Genomic DNA, 18,260 nt, shown 5'->3' with positions numbered 1-18,260 from the left:
GATGCATCCTGAACGGATTTCTCTCTATTCAGAATGCATTAGGATAATCCTGATCAGGATTCTTCCGGCATAGAGCCCCGACGACGGAACTCTATGCCGGAACACAACAACGCAGGTGTGAAAGAGCCCTTAAAAGACCGTTACTAGGGCTTTTCTGTCTCCGGCTAAGAAGACAGGAAGACGGAGGGGCGGTCCTTCACACTGCATGCTTGCATTAGGCTTCAGAGTGGGGAGGCGTGTCTCTCAGTAATCCAATCTGATCGGCTGGCAGGGAGCTGCTGGCTACAGCAAGTGTGTATGGGAAGTGAGGGAAAGCAGTTTTGGCCTCAGAGAACTGGCAGAGGAGCCATTTTCAGAAGGTCCTCATATTGTAAATGTTTAAACAGCCGTAACTAAGGGAAAAACTCAAGGAAAACAGTGGTATGTGAAGAAACTAAAGATTGCTTTATGCATAATGCTGCTGCAGCAGTAACATATGCTAAATGTATTATTTTTTTTTTTATAAAAACATGACAGTTACCCTTTAATAATTGTGCCGCATCTCAGGCCGTCCATGCGCCAGAACTGATATCTACCTCAGCGCGTAGCTTGGGTAGATTTTAGGTATAATTTACACTGTGCCACCCAGGCCCTTCTTCAAGCCACCAACTTTTTTTTTAAAGTTACGAATCTGGTGCAAAAACCCCAAAGGTACAGATTAGGGTGGGTTCACATCACGTTTTATGCCTCCGTTTAACGTATATGTTACAAAAAAATAAGGATACAAAAACGCAGCACACCACGTTCTTGTATCCTGCACAGTCTGGTAAAAAAAAAGTATACAGGTTATTTTTTTGCAATGGAACTCTATAGTGAACAGATGCCACTCTATGGCACCAGTCTGAGGCATCCATTTAACATATACGTTTTTTGCGTACGTTAAAAGGATGGGAAAAACGTGATGTGAACCCAGCTTAATGTGCAACTTTTTGACACCAGAAAACTTCCACAAGGTATAAAATGTAATTCCTTCCCGGAGGTTTCTTTTAAAATCTATAAATTGAGAGGATTTTGGATCCAGCATGGTACCTATCATGATTCCCGACACCTTATGTGACTCACTTAGGCCGGTGCTCTGATAGTTTGTTACAGAAATCAACAAGGAATGTAAGGTGTTTGCTGAAGAATCTGGGGTCACCCTTCCCGAGACCTTCTCTGTGGAATCGGCCTTCCACAGCATGTTTGAGACTGGTGCAGTCAACAAGCCGTTACTGAACGCCGCCACATTGCTGAGAAGCCACGGTAAGAAAGACGATTGTTATAATGTATGGGGTGGAAAACGGATAGAACTCTGTAATTATTGCTGTGGAAGTTGATCGGCATGAAACCACGACACTCAGAAAGTTGTCATGCAGATAATTTATTCCATCCAAACAAGGTACAAAAAGTGACCTGCCAACATTTCGGTCTAACCTAGACCTTGTTCACAGCCTTTGTTGTAGCATTGGATCGCTCCAATGTTAGACCGACATGTTGGCCAGTCACTTTTTGTACCTTGTTTGGATGGCTTAAATTATCTGCATGACAACTTTCTGAGTGCCGTGGTTTCATCAAACTAGAACTCTGTAATTGGACCCAGGACTGTGACCACACGTGGCTGATGCTTGTGTCAGCCTCCCAACCCCAGGGGACATAAGTCCAGCAGAAATTGCAATCCCTTAGAAATGTCATGGGCCTTTTTAAGTACATTGTCCATCTTGCAGGTCCTGATAGGCCTACGTTTCCATGTGTTGGCATTAACATCATTGGTATTTCCAGGAGGGAGTTGCACAGTTTTATATTAGACGGTGACGAACACTTGTAGTATGACTATTATGTCTTGTTTCATCATTATACCCCGTTATAGGATTTAAAACCTGCGTGCTCACCAACAACTGGGTGGATGACAGCCCGAACCGGCAGAGTACCGCTGAAATGTTCACTTTTTTGAAGCACCACTTTGACCTGGTCATTGAATCCTGCCGCATCGGAATGAGGAAACCAGAGACCCGGATATATGAGTACGCCCTGAAGGTGCTGAAAGCCGAGCCTCAAGAGGTAAGCTGTTGTCTTAGGCTACATGCACACGACCGTATGTGTTTTGCGGTCCGCAAATTGCAGATCCGCAAAAAAAAGGATGACGTTCCATATGGCATCCGTTTTTTTTTTTTTTTTTGCGGATCCATTGTAATAATGCCTATCCTTGTCCGCAAACTAGAAAAAAATAGGACATGCACTATTTTTTTTTGCGGCGCAACGGAACGGACATACTGATGCGGACAGCACACGGTGTACTGTCCGCGTTTTTGGCGGACCCATTGAAATGATTGGGTCCGCATCCTATCCGCAAAAAAAAGGAACGTACACGGAAACAAAATACGGTCGTGTGCATGAGGCCTTACGGTGTTAGAATACTACACAGGAAAGTGAACAATGATGTTAGTTTCTGACTTGGCTGTTAGAACATCGTTCTTTAAAGGTTGAGCCGCCTTCAGTCTCCCTCCATTTACACTCAGAATTACTGTACATAAAAGGCTGAATCACTGTGTACACACTGTACAGAGATACATCCTGAATTATATTTTCAACCACTATTTCCATCCTGCCTGGAGCAAAACTGTCGGTCACTTGAAAACCTCAGCAGCCCGCACTCACCACTATCTGAATCTCCTATGGCGAGATTACGCTTTGGGAACTGGATCCCTTCCCAATAGTTCCTCTTGCAACAGATGCTGGACTGTAACTGGCCAACGATATTTCCCAGATCGATCCTGGCCACTAACGGTGTCCGTCTCTTAGGAGCCACTATTACAGTGGCAAAACAAGTGACACGATTCCCTAGCTTGTTTTGAATTAGCTGCATGTGGTTAACATAGACAGATCGGTCTGGAAAAATGAAAGCTGGATTGTGATTGCTTGCTATGGTCAATTTTTATGGTAATCCATTCATGACTGGGGCCGTTTTAGGACTTCATGACTAGGTTTGTCACAATACCAGAATTTGGAGTTTGGTATTAATACCAAGTGTAATGTCTCCGTTCTCAATGAAAAACAATACTTTCACCTACAAATCAATGTGTTGATTAAAAATCTGTCTCACAACTCGCAAACCTGCACGGCCAATAACCATCCGAAAACAGCAGCTGAATGTGGTGGTAGAAACATCCCCACTCTCTGACCTCATAAACACTCATTGTAGCTCAGTCCTTATCTTACTGATAAGAATGTGGCTTAACCCCTTTTTGACCACCCATACGTGTTTTTACGGCAGTCACTAAGGGGCCTTGGGCTGGAGTGCCGCCTTTTTACAGCAGCACTTCAGCCCAAGTTAGCGATAAAATCAATCGCTGTAGCTCCGTGCCCGCAGCTACCGGAGGGAGGTAGCTGAGGGCTCGGGGCAGTGATCAGAGACCGTGACAAGCGGTCTCTGATCACGTGATCGCCCTGATACACTTTATCACGGCGATCACAGAAAATGCCGGCAGCGGAGCTGCCCGCACTAAACTTTCTCCCTCCTCTCATGTAAGAGAGGAGGGAGAAAGTCTCCGGTGCAGCGATCGGGTCCCCCAGCACTTCTGGTCCTAAGCTGGGTCCCGATCCTTACCCTCAAGAAAGATGGCGGCGGCAGCCCGGCGCATGCGCAGACTGAAGGCTGGCCGCCGCCGCTCACAGTAAGGTCTCTCTCCTCAGGAGAGGAGAGAGAAGTTCAAATTATGCCCCGATCGGGTCCCCCAGCAATATGGCCCCCAGATATGTTTAAATAAAGTTATTAGGGCGCCCCCCATGTCTAATTAAAAAAATAAAATAAAATGGCGCAGACATGCGCACTGGTTACTGTGCTGAAGATCTGCCTTCAGCACAGTAACCATCAGGGACCAATAATAATGGTCCCTGATCATGTGGTCTCCATGATAAACCTTTAATGGAGATCACATCCATTATATTTACAAAACACAGAAAAAAAAAATGGCTCAAAGATTATTCAGTGCGGAGCAGGCCTACGAATTTCTCTGCTCTGACCACTCTGAATCTGACACCGCTTCAGAGGCGGAAATATTTTCAGATAGCGGGGACTCCGATTCCATCCCCAGACCCCATAGCCCTATGGTGGTAGAAGTCGCCACCTCCTCTCATTCTCCACCCAGCGGTCCCGTCCCTTCTGCTACGTGGGTTCCTGCCACTTCATTTCCCCCTCCCCCCAAGTAGGGGGTCTAGTTTTCAAAATGGGGTCCATCATGGGGGTTTTCTATTGTTTTGGCAGCTCAACGCCATTACAAGTGTGCAATGGGGCCTGAACCATTTTCAAGCAAATTTTGTGTTCTGAAAACAACTGGGTGCTCCTTTATGTTTGGGCCCTGCCCTTTGTCAAAACATAAGATTAGGGCCACAATGGGGGTATTTTTGAAGACCGGAGAAATGGGGTGATACATTTTGGAGTGTACATCTTTATTTTCATGTGCTCTGTAGGAAAAAAATCTGTCTTTAAATTGACACTTTTGTGTAAAAAAATGAAAATGTAATTTTTTTTTTCAGCTTCTTAGCATTAATTTCTTTAAAAAAACTAGTGGGTCAAAAAACTCATTACACCCATAGATAAATACGTTAAGGGGCCTAGTTTTTAAAATGGGTTCACTTTTGGGGGGTTCTATTATTCTGACACTTATAAGCCTCTGCAAACTTGGCTTGTTGCAGGAAAAAATATGTACTTCAAAAATTTTAAAATTTGTTAAAATGTTAAGTCTCCTAAATAAAAAAAAAAAACATTTTTGTAAGTGCAGCCAAAATAAAGTAAAGATGTGGAAATATATTTCTGATAAAAAATATTGAATAGTATTTATGTATGTGAAATATTGCAGTGGAAAATGTGCCAATTTTTATAAATTTTCACTTTTTTAATAAAGATACGCATATTTTATCGGTAGAATTTTACCACCCAAGTAAAGTACAATATGTGACGAGAAAACAATGTCAGAATTACTTTGATGTGCAAAACCGTTACACAGTTATTCTAACCTAAAATGACACCTGTCAGATTTCCAAAATCTGGCTTGGTCATTAAGGCCCAGACAGGCTTGGTTACTAAGGGGTTAAATAAGTGTTTATGACCTCTCAGTAGTTTAGAAATAAGGGTTATTAGATGGTCTGCACAAAGTGAAATACCAGTCACATAGCCAGACAAACAGTTAACCCTTTGTGACAGAACAGCTTGATATTTTTTATTAAGGCCAATTGCAAATCTGATTTCTAGCCAAAAATGAGTAAAGTGTAAAAAAAAAAAAACTGCATACAACAGTTTACATAGCCTTTAGCTATACAGGGGTATCAATATCACTGAGACTTTAAGATATCTAGGAGGGGATTGTATATGTTTTTTTGGTGCCAGCAGATGAATGGCTTGCAGCACGATATAGCAGCAAGTGTCGGGTTTAAATATTCCCCCTTACCTCAATGCGCCTATCAGGTTGGCGTCTTCTATAGTCCATTGCGCATGCGCCGGTGTATTGCGTTCAGGACACCGTGGCGTGTGGCGTAACGCAGGCGCCAATGACCTCAGTCATTTGAGTGCGCATGCGCCTGGAGATTAGATACTCCTGGCGAAAAGATTCAGCTTGCCTGCGCATACAAACAGCGTTCCGGTCAATGCGCCCTGAGAAAGCCAAAGGAATTCTCCTATATGTCAGTGGATCTTAGAGTAAATAGATGACAACATTACAATGCGTTCCCCTATATTTAAATTACGCCTTTTGTGCATGAACAGTATATTGACCAATGATTGGTCAGATTACAAGAACACCTGAATTACAGGAGGAGGATGACTCCAGACATGTTGTGTAACATATAGCTTGATTTTATTTTTGCAATGATTAGAGAGTTAAGTATGGAAAATTCTGTATTTATACTGAGCTGAATTAGAGACTTACAGGGGTATCCCCATGCGCTGTCAGAATGCTAGGACCCCTCCCACCCAGGGCATCTCCTTGTCGGAGACTCCTATCGGACAGCACCGCTTAGTTTTGAAATGCTGACCCGTACGGACCCATCCTGCAACCCTATTAATGACCAGAGCAAAAGTTCACTTTTTAGAACGCTGCATTTTTTTTTTTACAGGACACAAGGTATTTTATTATATAACATTGGAATGGATATCAGTACATTTTGTAAGGGAAAAAGGGTCCGAAGCAGGAAAAAGACCTTCTGTCCCCATTTTCTCATGCTATGTTTTCAGTTAGCTTCTTCTTCAATAAATGTAGTAATATGTAGAGGATACGGTCGGCACTGCTGTAGGTGTGGGATTTATTTTGGTGCTGCACTGATCGAATGTGAGTAGTGGTGGTGCTCGGCATGAAAGACAAGTAGTATTTGCAACAAAGGAGAGCTGTGTTTTGCCCGCATGACGCTGATCTTTTCATGTGAATAAAGCTGCAAACCGTATTTTTTTTTTGGTGAGTGCCGCATTCTTTTTTTTCTTTTCTCTCCTTTGTTGCAAATAAAAATTATTTTTGACCCCAGAAAATGAATCCTGCATAATCCTGTCCGATATGTTCCCATTTGTGTACCGTATAACATCGCTAAAATGCCAACTTATTTTTTTCTTTACGTGAATCTCCCTCCCTTGGCTTTAACCTCCGGACATGAATGATAGTCATCCAAGTGCAGATCTTTTTTGGTAAAGGAGGAAAAAATTGATGGCCGAGGTTAATCATTATATGATTGACATAGCATAAATTCTGCCTAACAGGAAAGTATTAATGTCTGAGCACCTGACACACATGAAAAACATTTGGGCCAAGCAGAATTACTAAAATTGATGGGCGTAGGTTGGGAGTTGTGCACAAGAGAGGGCAGGATGGTGCAAGGCTTTAAAAAAAATAATAATAATAATAATAATTTTTCTTAGTTTTTTTTTTATTCTTTACTGTATTTATTAAATTAGTTTAATGTGGGGACATATTAAAATATTATATAAAAATAGATATAATAAACACTATGGCAGTCATTTATTAAGACCGCCATTTTAGATACTGGTCTTAATAACCCCTATAGCTGGCGGTGGATCCAGAGTTATGTAGAGGTGCCGGCTTCTACATATTTCACGGATCCACCGCCGCTTCTAAATGTAATATGGCTTCCTTGCGGTCTTACATTTCACGCCCACGCCACGTCCACTGTTTTTAGATTTGGTGTGAGCGGGGAAAAGTTGCAGATTGCGGCACATTTCTGGTTAGTAAATGTGCCACAATGTGTTTCTTGCGATAACGGTGATCTAATGGTAGCCAGTGATCTGTACAGGACAGACATCTTCTCAGCATGCTTCCAAGCCCTCTCTGCACAAGGAGTCCTTCTGATGTGATGGTTGACATCACAGGGGTCTCTGCCAAGGGCCTAAATGCAGAAGCGGAGTTTTCATTGCTTCCAGATTATTTCCATTCTCTGTCACAGTGTAGGAATGGCATTGCTAGTGTGACCAGGCCCAGTTATCAGCCTTTCAATTAACATGCTGTGGTCATGGAGGTGTTAAACATTTCAAAAAAGTCTTTTTCTGATTATGGATTACATTTAGGATGAAGTAATGGGGGGAGATCTATTAGCGGAAATTCCTGCAATCTGAATGGAGCTTGCAAATATTCAGATGAACGGAACAGATTTTCAGTCGCAACCATTCTGCCATGTGTAAATATCCACGCTTTAGAGCCTTACATCCCTTATTACAGGGAGCACTTACAGTACGTCTTCTATTACAGACCATTTTCCTTGATGACATTGGTGCCAACCTGAAACCCGCTCGTGATATGGGAATATCTACAGTGTTGGTCAGAGACACAGAGAAAGCTTTAAAGGAACTGCAGGACTTGTCTGGTGTGAAGGTAACTGTTACAAATACTCAGGTCTTTTCACCTGGAATCCAAGATTTCTGCTGTCGTTCCTGGGACCTGGTGTAGAGGGCATTCTGAGTAGTGTTGAGCGAACTTCTGTTTTAAGTTCGGCGTCTAAAGTTCGGCTTCCGGTTAGCGGAGAATCCTGATATGGATTCCGAATTCCGTTGTGGTCCGTGGTAGCGGAATCAATAATGGCCGATTATTGATTCCGCTACCACGGACCACAACGGAATTCGGACTCCATATCGGGATTCTCTGCTAACCGGAAGCCGAACTTTAGACGCCGAACTTAAAACAGAAGTTCGCTCAACACTAATTCTGAGGGAAAAAGCCTAAAGAGCGTTGGGCAAATCTGTAGGAAAATTGCTTTCCCTCTTGTGTTATTCCAGCTACTGGATGAAGACGATGTCCTGCCTCCTGCTGCAGACCCTGATGCCGTCCCCCATGGATACGTTACAATTAAGGTATGATTTGGTTGTTGAAAGGGTGTAATCCTTAAAGGGGTTGTCCAGGAATACGTAATGTCTTAAGAGTTGCTAGTAGCCTGCCTCCGGTACTGAAAGCATCATACCTGCTCCCCGCTGTGCTCCGGCTGGCTCGCGCGCCGCCGTCTTCCATGACATAGGTGATTTGTCTACAAAGAGACATGTCACCGCTGAAGAGGATAAGGTGACCATGCGGGGAGGAAGGAAACAAATGCTGGACCGGAAGATGGAGACGCCAGTGCCAGTAAGGGAGGCAGGCTGCCAGCACCTATTAGAAATAATGTATTATCAACCAACCCCTATAAAATGGCACAACACCCAAGTCACTCTAAATACGAAGCTCTGCAGGCATAATTACTTATTATTCATCACTGTGCTTTCCTCGCTGGTCTCTTATTCCTTGTTCCTCTTGACACACAGCCAGTCACTGCCTGTGGTGGATCATCACTGCGGTCAGTGATTGTCCGGGCAGTTACAGTATTCTGACACCCCGCACTTCTGCTGATCAGCTCTTTCAGAATAGCCTGTGCCATAACTACACAGCCCCATACAACGTACTGTGTAGTTCCGAGCCGACTCCAAGCACTGGACCCCATGCTCCACTGTCTCACATACTGCTCCCCATGGTGACGCCCTCTCTGAAAGTATGTTCCCTATGGTTCTGGTGACCTCCTCCGCCTTCTTCCTGTGTCCTACTTATTTCAGGTTGTACTCTCTTCCTCCATCTTCTTATGGACTGTGCCATCTCCCTCTGTGGTGTTGGTGCAGGACTTTTGTCTTGTGACTGTGATGCCATCAGTGGTTCTGCACTCATTTTGGTTGTCGTTTCTACAATTTTAACAAAACCACCATGATTATACAGCAATTTGTGAAAAACTGCATTTTTTTTTTCTAATGTACTTTTGTGCAAAATATGATAAAATTATGGCGGCTTTGCTGCAATTTTGCCCAAAACGGAGAGTCCATCAGTATCTGATCGGTGTTGGTCCAACACACGGGACCTTTTTCCAATCAGCTGTTTGAGAAGGGCCCAGGCATTCACAGGAGCGGCGCGGCCTTCTCACAGCTTAGCCTAGGCTAGTGGCGTCACGTTCAGTAGTCACATGGCCGCCCTAGGTGCTACTCAGTCCCTTTCAAGTGATTGGGTCTTAGCTTCAATACCAAGCAAGTCTGCTATGCAATGTATGATGCTGTGCTTGGTAACCTGTCAGATGGCTGCAGCACTCACCAGAGCACAGCAGCTTCCTCAAACAGCTGTTAGACCCCCACCTATCAGATACCGATGACCTATCCTGAGAATAGGTTATCTGTTAAAAAAAAAAAAGTTGGAAAACCCCTTTAAACAGGTTTTTTGAGAGTTCATTGTTGATAACCTATCCTCAGGTTAGGTCTTCAGTATCTAATCGGTGGGGGTCTGATTCCCTGTACCCCTTCCGAACAGCTGTTTGATGAGGCTGCTGTGTTTTACTGCCTCTTTCTAGGCCTGTAATGAATTTGCAGATCATTCAAATGAACGGGGAATGGGCTCCATACCAAGCGCAACCACTATACAATGTACGGCGCTGTGCTTGGGATGCTCTGAGGAGCGCTGCAGCCACCTCAGACCTCTGATTGGCCGGGGTGCTGGGATCTGACCCCCACCACCCAGATATTGATGACCTATCCTGAGGATATGCCATCCCCAGAAAAACCCTTTAAAGTCATGTTTCAAGGCTTTTTAATGGGTTGGACATTGACTTTCAGAGTAAGTACCTGAGACCGTTTTCCTTTTGGGGGAGAGTCCAGCTGGATCTCCATAAGGAGAGCCAGTACTTACCAGTACTTTGCATAATATTCACAGGTTGAACAAATTCCTGTTCAGGGAATTCTATAGTAGAATATGGTCAACAAATTACATAGTCACAGTGATGCCATGATTCTAAAATATAACTTTTAATATGTATAAATAAAATAGTCAATGAATCCCTCCTAAGTAATAATTAATCAATCAATATAGAAAGAAAAAAGGAAAAATAAATTTGAAAACTAGGGTCAGGATGATATAAGTTGTTTGTTAATGGTTAGTAGATGTTAATGAAACCTATATTAGGGAGGTAATAGCCCTATTAAGGACCCTAACGTATTAGCCCTACCTATTACGGAATAGCCGCCCCGATAGGGGCGATCCCGTTTCTCGTGCCTCCTAGAGTCCCTAGTTGACCCTGCAGGGACGGATGCCTATATAAGGGGGACCCTATAGAGATGCCTGGGCTATTCTACACAAGAAAAATAATAAATGTACACAGATAATAAAACCCAGTGACAAACTAGACCCAAATATGAAAATATGATATATAGAAAATACAGAAGTGAGATGTCCCTACGCGTTTCGCCTGGTTGGTGTCAGGCTCATCAGGGGACATATTTAGCAAAGAATACCTATCACCATAGAATAATACAAATATTATTACATATATATATATGTATAGAGATTTTTATTTCCTTTTTATATTTTTCTCCTCCGTTTGAGGGTACGTAAAAAGATATTAGGAATTAGAATAGAATAGGCTAGTGCTTTAGATTAATACTGATCAATAAAGTCAATAGGATGATTAGATCAATTGCCAACAGCAGGAGAAAAGTCGTGAAAAGATGAAATAGAGGAGGTAACGATATTGATGAAAAACCCCTGCTCATTTATCCAACTCGTGCTGAGGGCTGTGGCCAGACTGAGATACACTGAACCGTATATTTAGATATATACTAGTCTGTCTGTTACATTGAGACTCTGCCTCTGAACTGTTAACATCACCACAAATAATGCCAATAACGGACATTAAATATCAATCAAAAAATTAGAGATGGTCCTCCTAATATTAGTTAGCTATAGACAATGGCTAACATTTCAAACGGTATATATAGATACCAACACCATTCAATATAGAAACTGTGGACTAGTAGCAGCTGATTTGTATCAATAATACTTGCGTGCCCAGTCGGGGCTGGATGAGTCAATGATAATGTCCACAGCTCCGGGTGTATATGGCAGTAGTATCTTCAGAGAAGAACCTGTGGTGATGGCGTCCGGTGGATAAGCTTATCCACCGGACGCCATCACCACAGGTTCTTCTCTGAAGATACTACTGCCATATACACCCGGAGCTGTGGACATTATCATTGACTCATCCAGCCCCGACTGGGCACGCAAGTATTATTGATACAAATCAGCTGCTACTAGTCCACAGTTTCTATATTGAATGGTGTTGGTATCTATATATACCGTTTGAAATGTTAGCCATTGTCTATAGCTAACTAATATTAGGAGGACCATCTCTAATTTTTTGATTGATATTTAATGTCCGTTATTGGCATTATTTGTGGTGATGTTAACAGTTCAGAGGCAGAGTCTCAATGTAACAGACAGACTAGTATATATCTAAATATACGGTTCGGTGTATCTCAGTCTGGCCACAGCCCTCAGCACGAGTTGGATGAATGAGCAGGGGTTTTTCATCAATATCGTTACCTCCTCTATTTCATCTTTTCACGACTTTTCTCCTGCTGTTGGCAATTGATCTAATCATCCTATTGACTTTATTGATCAGTATTAATCTAAAGCACTAGCCTATTCTATTCTAATTCCTAATATCTTTTTACGTACCCTCAAACGGAGGAGAAAAATATAAAAAGGAAATAAAAATCTCTATACATATATATATATATGTAATAATATTTGTATTATTCTATGGTGATAGGTATTCTTTGCTAAATATGTCCCCTGATGAGCCTGACACCAACCAGGCGAAACGCGTAGGGACATCTCACTTCTGTATTTTCTATATATCATATTTTCATATTTGGGTCTAGTTTGTCACTGGGTTTTATTATCTGTGTACATTTATTATTTTTCTTGTGTAGAATAGCCCAGGCATCTCTATAGGGTCCCCCTTATATAGGCATCCGTCCCTGCAGGGTCAACTAGGGACTCTAGGAGGCACGAGAAACGGGATCGCCCCTATCGGGGCGGCTATTCCGTAATAGGTAGGGCTAATACGTTAGGGTCCTTAATAGGGCTATTACCTCCCTAATATAGGTTTCATTAACATCTACTAACCATTAACAAACAACTTATATCATCCTGACCCTAGTTTTCAAATTTATTTTTCCTTTTTTCTTTCTATATTGATTGATTAATTATTACTTAGAGGGATTCATTGACTATTTTATTTATACATATTAAAAGTTATATTTTAGAATCATGGCATCACTGTGACACAGTACTTTGCATACCTTACTTTTGTTGCCATCTCCAGATCATTTTTATGCCATAAAGTATACATATGTCACCTCCGTACAATAGCATGGCATCCATATCATACACATCTATCATTTCCATACCACATATAATTTTGATTCAGTGCTGTACTCTGGCATGGGATTCAGCCAGTTCCCTCCAGTTCTCCAGATCCGGTTGTTAAAATTACCGTCTGAGTCCCGATCCGGTGCTCTGGCGGCAGCAGGGCAGCTGGAGGTGTTCACTTCCATTGCTTCGCGCACTGTTGATAGTTTAGCTCCTTAGTTGGGTGGTGAGTGTGTGTGTGTGTGTGTGTGTGTGTATATATATATATATATATATATATATATATATATATATATATATATATATATATATTAGTGTATTTATACTAGGGATCGACCGATTATCGGTTTTACCGATATTATCGGCCGATGTTGAGGATTTTGACAGTTATCGGTATCGGCATCTATTTTACCGATAACGTAATGGGAACACAGAACGCGCTGCTCTCAGCGCTCTCTGTGTTCCCTCCGCAGCACAGGGGAGAAGGAAGCAGTGTCTCCCTCCCCCCTGTGCTGCTGCTGCCGCCAATGAGAGGGGAGAAGACAAGAGGAGGGGCGGGGCTGTGGCCGCTGCGCCACCAATGAAAATGAGTCTTTTATTATTTCATATACAGGAGGCGGGAGCTGGCTGCAGAATCACATAGCCGGCTCCCGACCTCTATGAACGGCAGCTGCGGTCCGCGGTAGTTAACCCCTTAGGTGCTGCGGATCGCAGCTACCGCTCATAAAGGTCGGGAGCCGGCTATGTGATTCTGCAGCCAGCTCCCGCCTCCTGTATGTGAATGAGAGAGGTATCTTAATTGGTGGCGCAGTGCGCCCCCCCCCCCCAAGCCCCCCAGTATTAATCATTGGTGGCGCAGTGCGCCGCCCCCCCCCCCCCCCCCCCCCAGTATTAATCATTAGTGGCAGTGGCCACAGGATCCCCTCTCCCCTGCTCCTCCGATCGGAGCCCCAGCAGTGTAATTGCGGGGCTCCGATCGGTTACAATGGCAGCCAGGACGCTATTAAAGCCCTGGCTGCCATAGTCAGTAACCTTGCTGCTGTGTGCACAAAGCACAGAGCAGCAGGGACAGTGTGAGATCCTATTCACCCTGATAGATCTCTATCAGGGTGAATGGGACAAGGGTTCTAGTCCCTAAGGGGGCTAAAAGTTAGTAAAAAAACAAAACACAAAAATATTAAGTATAAATTAAAAAGATTTACAAAAAAAATAATACACGTTAACAATAAACATATTTAATTTTCAGCAGATTTGTGTAGGAAATTTTTTTTTTTTCTCAAAAATAAAAATACCCAGGATATCGGTATAAATTATCGGCTATCGGCCTGAAAGTTGACAAATTATCGGTATCGGCCCTAAAAAATCAATATCGGTCGATCCCTAATTTATACCATATATATGGTGTATGTATATATAAACGTGTTGTGACGTGTTGTTAAAAATTTGAATCCCACCCCTGGTTGTACTGCATACAGATACTATAAACATATACCAACTGCAGACCATCCTGTCCATTTCTTCTTTGTCTATACCACCTACACATAATGCAATTTTGGCCGTCTCTATGAAGGAGGAATTAGACTTCCACCCTCGTGCTCTGTCATATCCAGCAGAGCAAGTTGTTTCTGGATATTCTATTAATGATGAGATATTATTAGTGCTATCAGAAGAGTGGAGCAGATTCCTGGTGGCAGCTCCTGTGTTCATCTCATCGAGAAGTGACAGGCTGCATTTCTCATCATAGACCACATGTGTGTATTATGTCACAGCTCATTTTAGAAGTTAATGAAAGTGTTACGCTGATTTCGCTTTTGATGATGATGTGAAGAAGTCATTGTGTACTTTCTAATGGGAGTCTGCCGGTAGAAATATCCCTTCAAAATTAGATCTGTATCTATAAATAAATCATGACCACCCACCAAACATCAGCAGTCTTCTAGATGTGTTAGCCCCCTTGTGAAGTTTGACTTGCTGGGAGAGTTCATTAGAAAAACATAACTACTAAAATACTGTCCCATGTACAAAATATAACTACTATAATACTGCTCCTATGTACAAGAATATAACTACTATAATACTGCTCCTATGTACTGGAATATTACTACTATAATACTGCATCCTATGTACAAGAATATAACTACTATAATACTGCTCCTATATACAGGAATATAACTACTATAATACTGCCTCCTATGTACAGGAATATAACTACTATAATACTGCTCCTATGTACAAGAATATAACTACTATAATACTGCTCCTATGTACAAGAATATAACTACTATAATACTGCTCCTATGTACAAAATATAACTACTATAATACTGCTCCTATGTACAAGAATATAACTACTATAATACTGCCTCCTATGTACAAGAATATAACTACTATAATACTGCTCCTATGTACAAGAATATAACTACTATAATACTGCTCCTATGTACAAGAATATAACTACTATAATACTGCCTCCTATGTACAAGAATATAAATACTATAATACTGCTCCTATGTACAAGAATATAACTACTATAATACTGCTCCTATGTACAAGAATATAACTACTATAATACTGCTCCTATCCTATGTACAAGAATATAACTACTATAATACTGCTCCTATGTACAAGAATATAACTACTATAATACTGCTCCTATGTACAAGAATATAACTACTATAATACTGCTTCCTATGTACAAGAATATAACTACTATAATACTGTCTCCTATGTACAAGAATATGACTACTATAATACTGCCTCCTATGTACAAGAATATAACTACTATAATACTGCCTCCTATGTACAAGAATATAACTACTATAATACTGCTCCTATGTACAAGAATATAACTACTATAATACTGCTCCTATATACAAGAATATAACTACTATAATACTGCTCCTATGTACAAGAATATAACTACTATAATACTGCTCCTATGTACAAGAATATAACTGCTATAATACTGCCTCCTATGTACAAGAATATAACTACTATAATACTGCTCCTATGTACAAGAATATAACTGCTATAATACTGCCTCCTATGTACAAGAATATAACTACTATAATACTGCCTCCTATGTACAAGAATATAACTACTATAATACTGCCTCCTATGTACAAGAATATAACTAATATAATACTGTCTCCTATGTACAAGAATATGACTACTATAATACTGCCTCCTATGTACAAGAATATAACTACTATAATACTGCTCCTATGTACAAGAATATAACTACTATAATACTGCTCCTATGTACAAGAATATAACTACTATAATACTGCATCCTATGTGCAAGAATATAACTACTATAATACTGCATCCTATGTACAAGAATATAACTACTATAATACTGCTCCTATGTACAAGAATATAACTACTATAATACTGCTCCTAGGTACAAGAATATAACTACTATAATACTGCTCCTATGTACAAGAATATAACTACTATAATCTATCATACTTCTCTAATGGACAAGAAAAAAATTGATCGTATCTTGCTGTCTCCCCAGAAATGAACTGTATAATGAGGCATATTATTTTGCATCACCTGTATGTTAAAGAGAATCACTCAACATGATCAACTCTATGAAACCTTTTTTTTTCTCTTCCATCAGTATCAGTTATTCCCGCACCGAGATCTTCATTGCATATTTATTAGTATAGTATGCCGATAGTATTGCCGCAGGCGCATGTGTGAGATTTCAGGGTCAAGCATCAAAGAAGTGAGGATGCCTGGCCCTGTCAATCTTGATTGGAGAGACAGTAGGGAGATATGGTGGTAAAGTGGTGCTCCCAGGGGGTAGGCCTGCCCCTCAGTGCTACAAGCACCAAATTTGCATACAACTAAAAACAACAGTAAAACCAATTGCAGATAGAAAGGTATAGTTTTAGTCACCATGATTAATCTGGATGATTGTGGTTATACATACTCTTCAAGGAAGCACTCCAGTAGTTTTTCATCCCAGCTCAATTGCATCCATGTATTTTGAGCTCTTTCATTGTCGATAACTGTGTCATGTGATCCCCAATCTGACCACCAGTTCAGACCTTGCTCCTGTGTAGACAAGATATCAGTCCCTCCTGTGTGACTGACTTCCTGTAAAATACAGGATTGCATTATTATCTATCAGATCCCTCAGGTAAATCTCAGACACCGCCCTCCCCCATCTCCACCCTCCTTTTTTTTGTCTCTTTTCCCTCCATTTAGGGCTGTTTCACACGAGCGGATGCCGTGCGTGACATCCGCTCCGTGAATGACAGCCAATGCAGACTGCAGAAGCACGGAGCATTAACATGATTGATAATGCTCCGTGCCTCTCTGTGATCTCTTTACTACGAAATCACAGTGAGATAAAGTTGTCACCGCTCGTGTGAAACAGCCCTTAGAGTGCAGCTGAAGACATAAATTCTGTCCATTTAAGGGACTAGGAGAACAGTGATAGAAAAATTAGGCAATACAGGCATTTGCTGCAGTCCCCTACCTGTCAGTTCTGTGTGCAGAATCTCCTGTGTATCCTATGAGATGCAGCTTCACACTTGCCTTTACAAGCAGGAGGCAGGGGAGACAGGGTGAAGCTGCATCCCAAAGGATTTGTGACGGCTGCCCTTAGTGTGATGAAACCCCATCCCCTCTGGCTCTAAAACCCCAGAGGCATGATGGGAAATGAAGGCTTATTTGGGGAACTGTATGGAAAAAAAGAATAAAGATGGCAGACAACCTATAAACAGCACATGAACTGAAACAGGTGTACACAATTTTACACAAGATCTTAATCTATGTGTCAGTAATTAGAAAATAATTTTGCTGGGGTGCTTCTTTAAATACAAGATTAGATTATTTTTTCTTTTATTTTTTTTTCTTTCTTGTAACGTTCTATAAGATTTTTACCGCTCCCCTCTTTTATATCAATATGCGCCATGTAGTTACTAGTTTGGGCTTTCTGCTGTCGTGTAATTTGTACAGAGCTGATAAGAAGGCGCTCCTCTCTAGAACATCCTGCACCGCGAGGAGCTGCTGTCTGATAAGTGCCTGTCACCAGTCGTGATGCTGGCACTTGCCTTGTGTGGGGGACTCTGGTTCGGAGTCTGCATTTGCTCAGAGAGATTGATAAGGTTTCCAGTTATGTGGCAAAACTGCTATAAGCCATTGATTGGCTCTAGGACAGGGCTGGAACAGACCTTGGTCAGGAATTTACACAGTGATTTTATGTACCGTATTCTCTAACGCACTTCAGTCCTATACACATGAATAGACACAAATCTTACTCCAGAGTTGGCTGCAGTTGTGGGTAGACATGGGTCAGAGCTTCAGTGCAAAGAAACATGAAATGTACTGTTTTCTCCTATTAGACTGAGCCTTATGTCTTCACATCACGAATTTCAAGCTAAAGGATTTTTTTTGCACTTAACGAGAGATATGCATTATTATTATTATTATTAGTAGTAGTAGTAGTAGTGGTATTATCTTTATGTATAACAAACATATTCCATGTCAGTAAAATTCCTTTTATCCAGCATCAAGAAATACTTGT

General features: G+C 41.5%; 1 protein-coding gene across 2 annotated transcripts in view; it reads left to right on the top strand.

The window, feature by feature from the left end:
* EPHX2 (epoxide hydrolase 2) overlaps positions 1–18,260 on the top strand; it is an 87,911-nt gene that overhangs the window by 20,805 nt on the left and 48,846 nt on the right. For both annotated transcript variants that reach the window (XM_040427111.1, XM_040427112.1), the window contains exons 3-6: positions 1,122–1,281; positions 1,886–2,076; positions 7,761–7,883; positions 8,285–8,359. In XM_040427111.1, coding sequence (XP_040283045.1) covers positions 1,122–1,281; positions 1,886–2,076; positions 7,761–7,883; positions 8,285–8,359 — 549 coding nt within the window. The remainder of the gene's footprint in view (positions 1–1,121; positions 1,282–1,885; positions 2,077–7,760; positions 7,884–8,284; positions 8,360–18,260) is intronic.

The sequence above is a fragment of the Bufo bufo genome, chromosome 4, assembly GCF_905171765.1.
Source record: "Bufo bufo chromosome 4, aBufBuf1.1, whole genome shotgun sequence".
Taxonomy (NCBI): Eukaryota; Metazoa; Chordata; class Amphibia; order Anura; family Bufonidae; genus Bufo; species Bufo bufo.
Note: the sequence above shows the minus strand (reverse complement) of the source record. Positions and strands in the feature narration are given on the sequence as shown.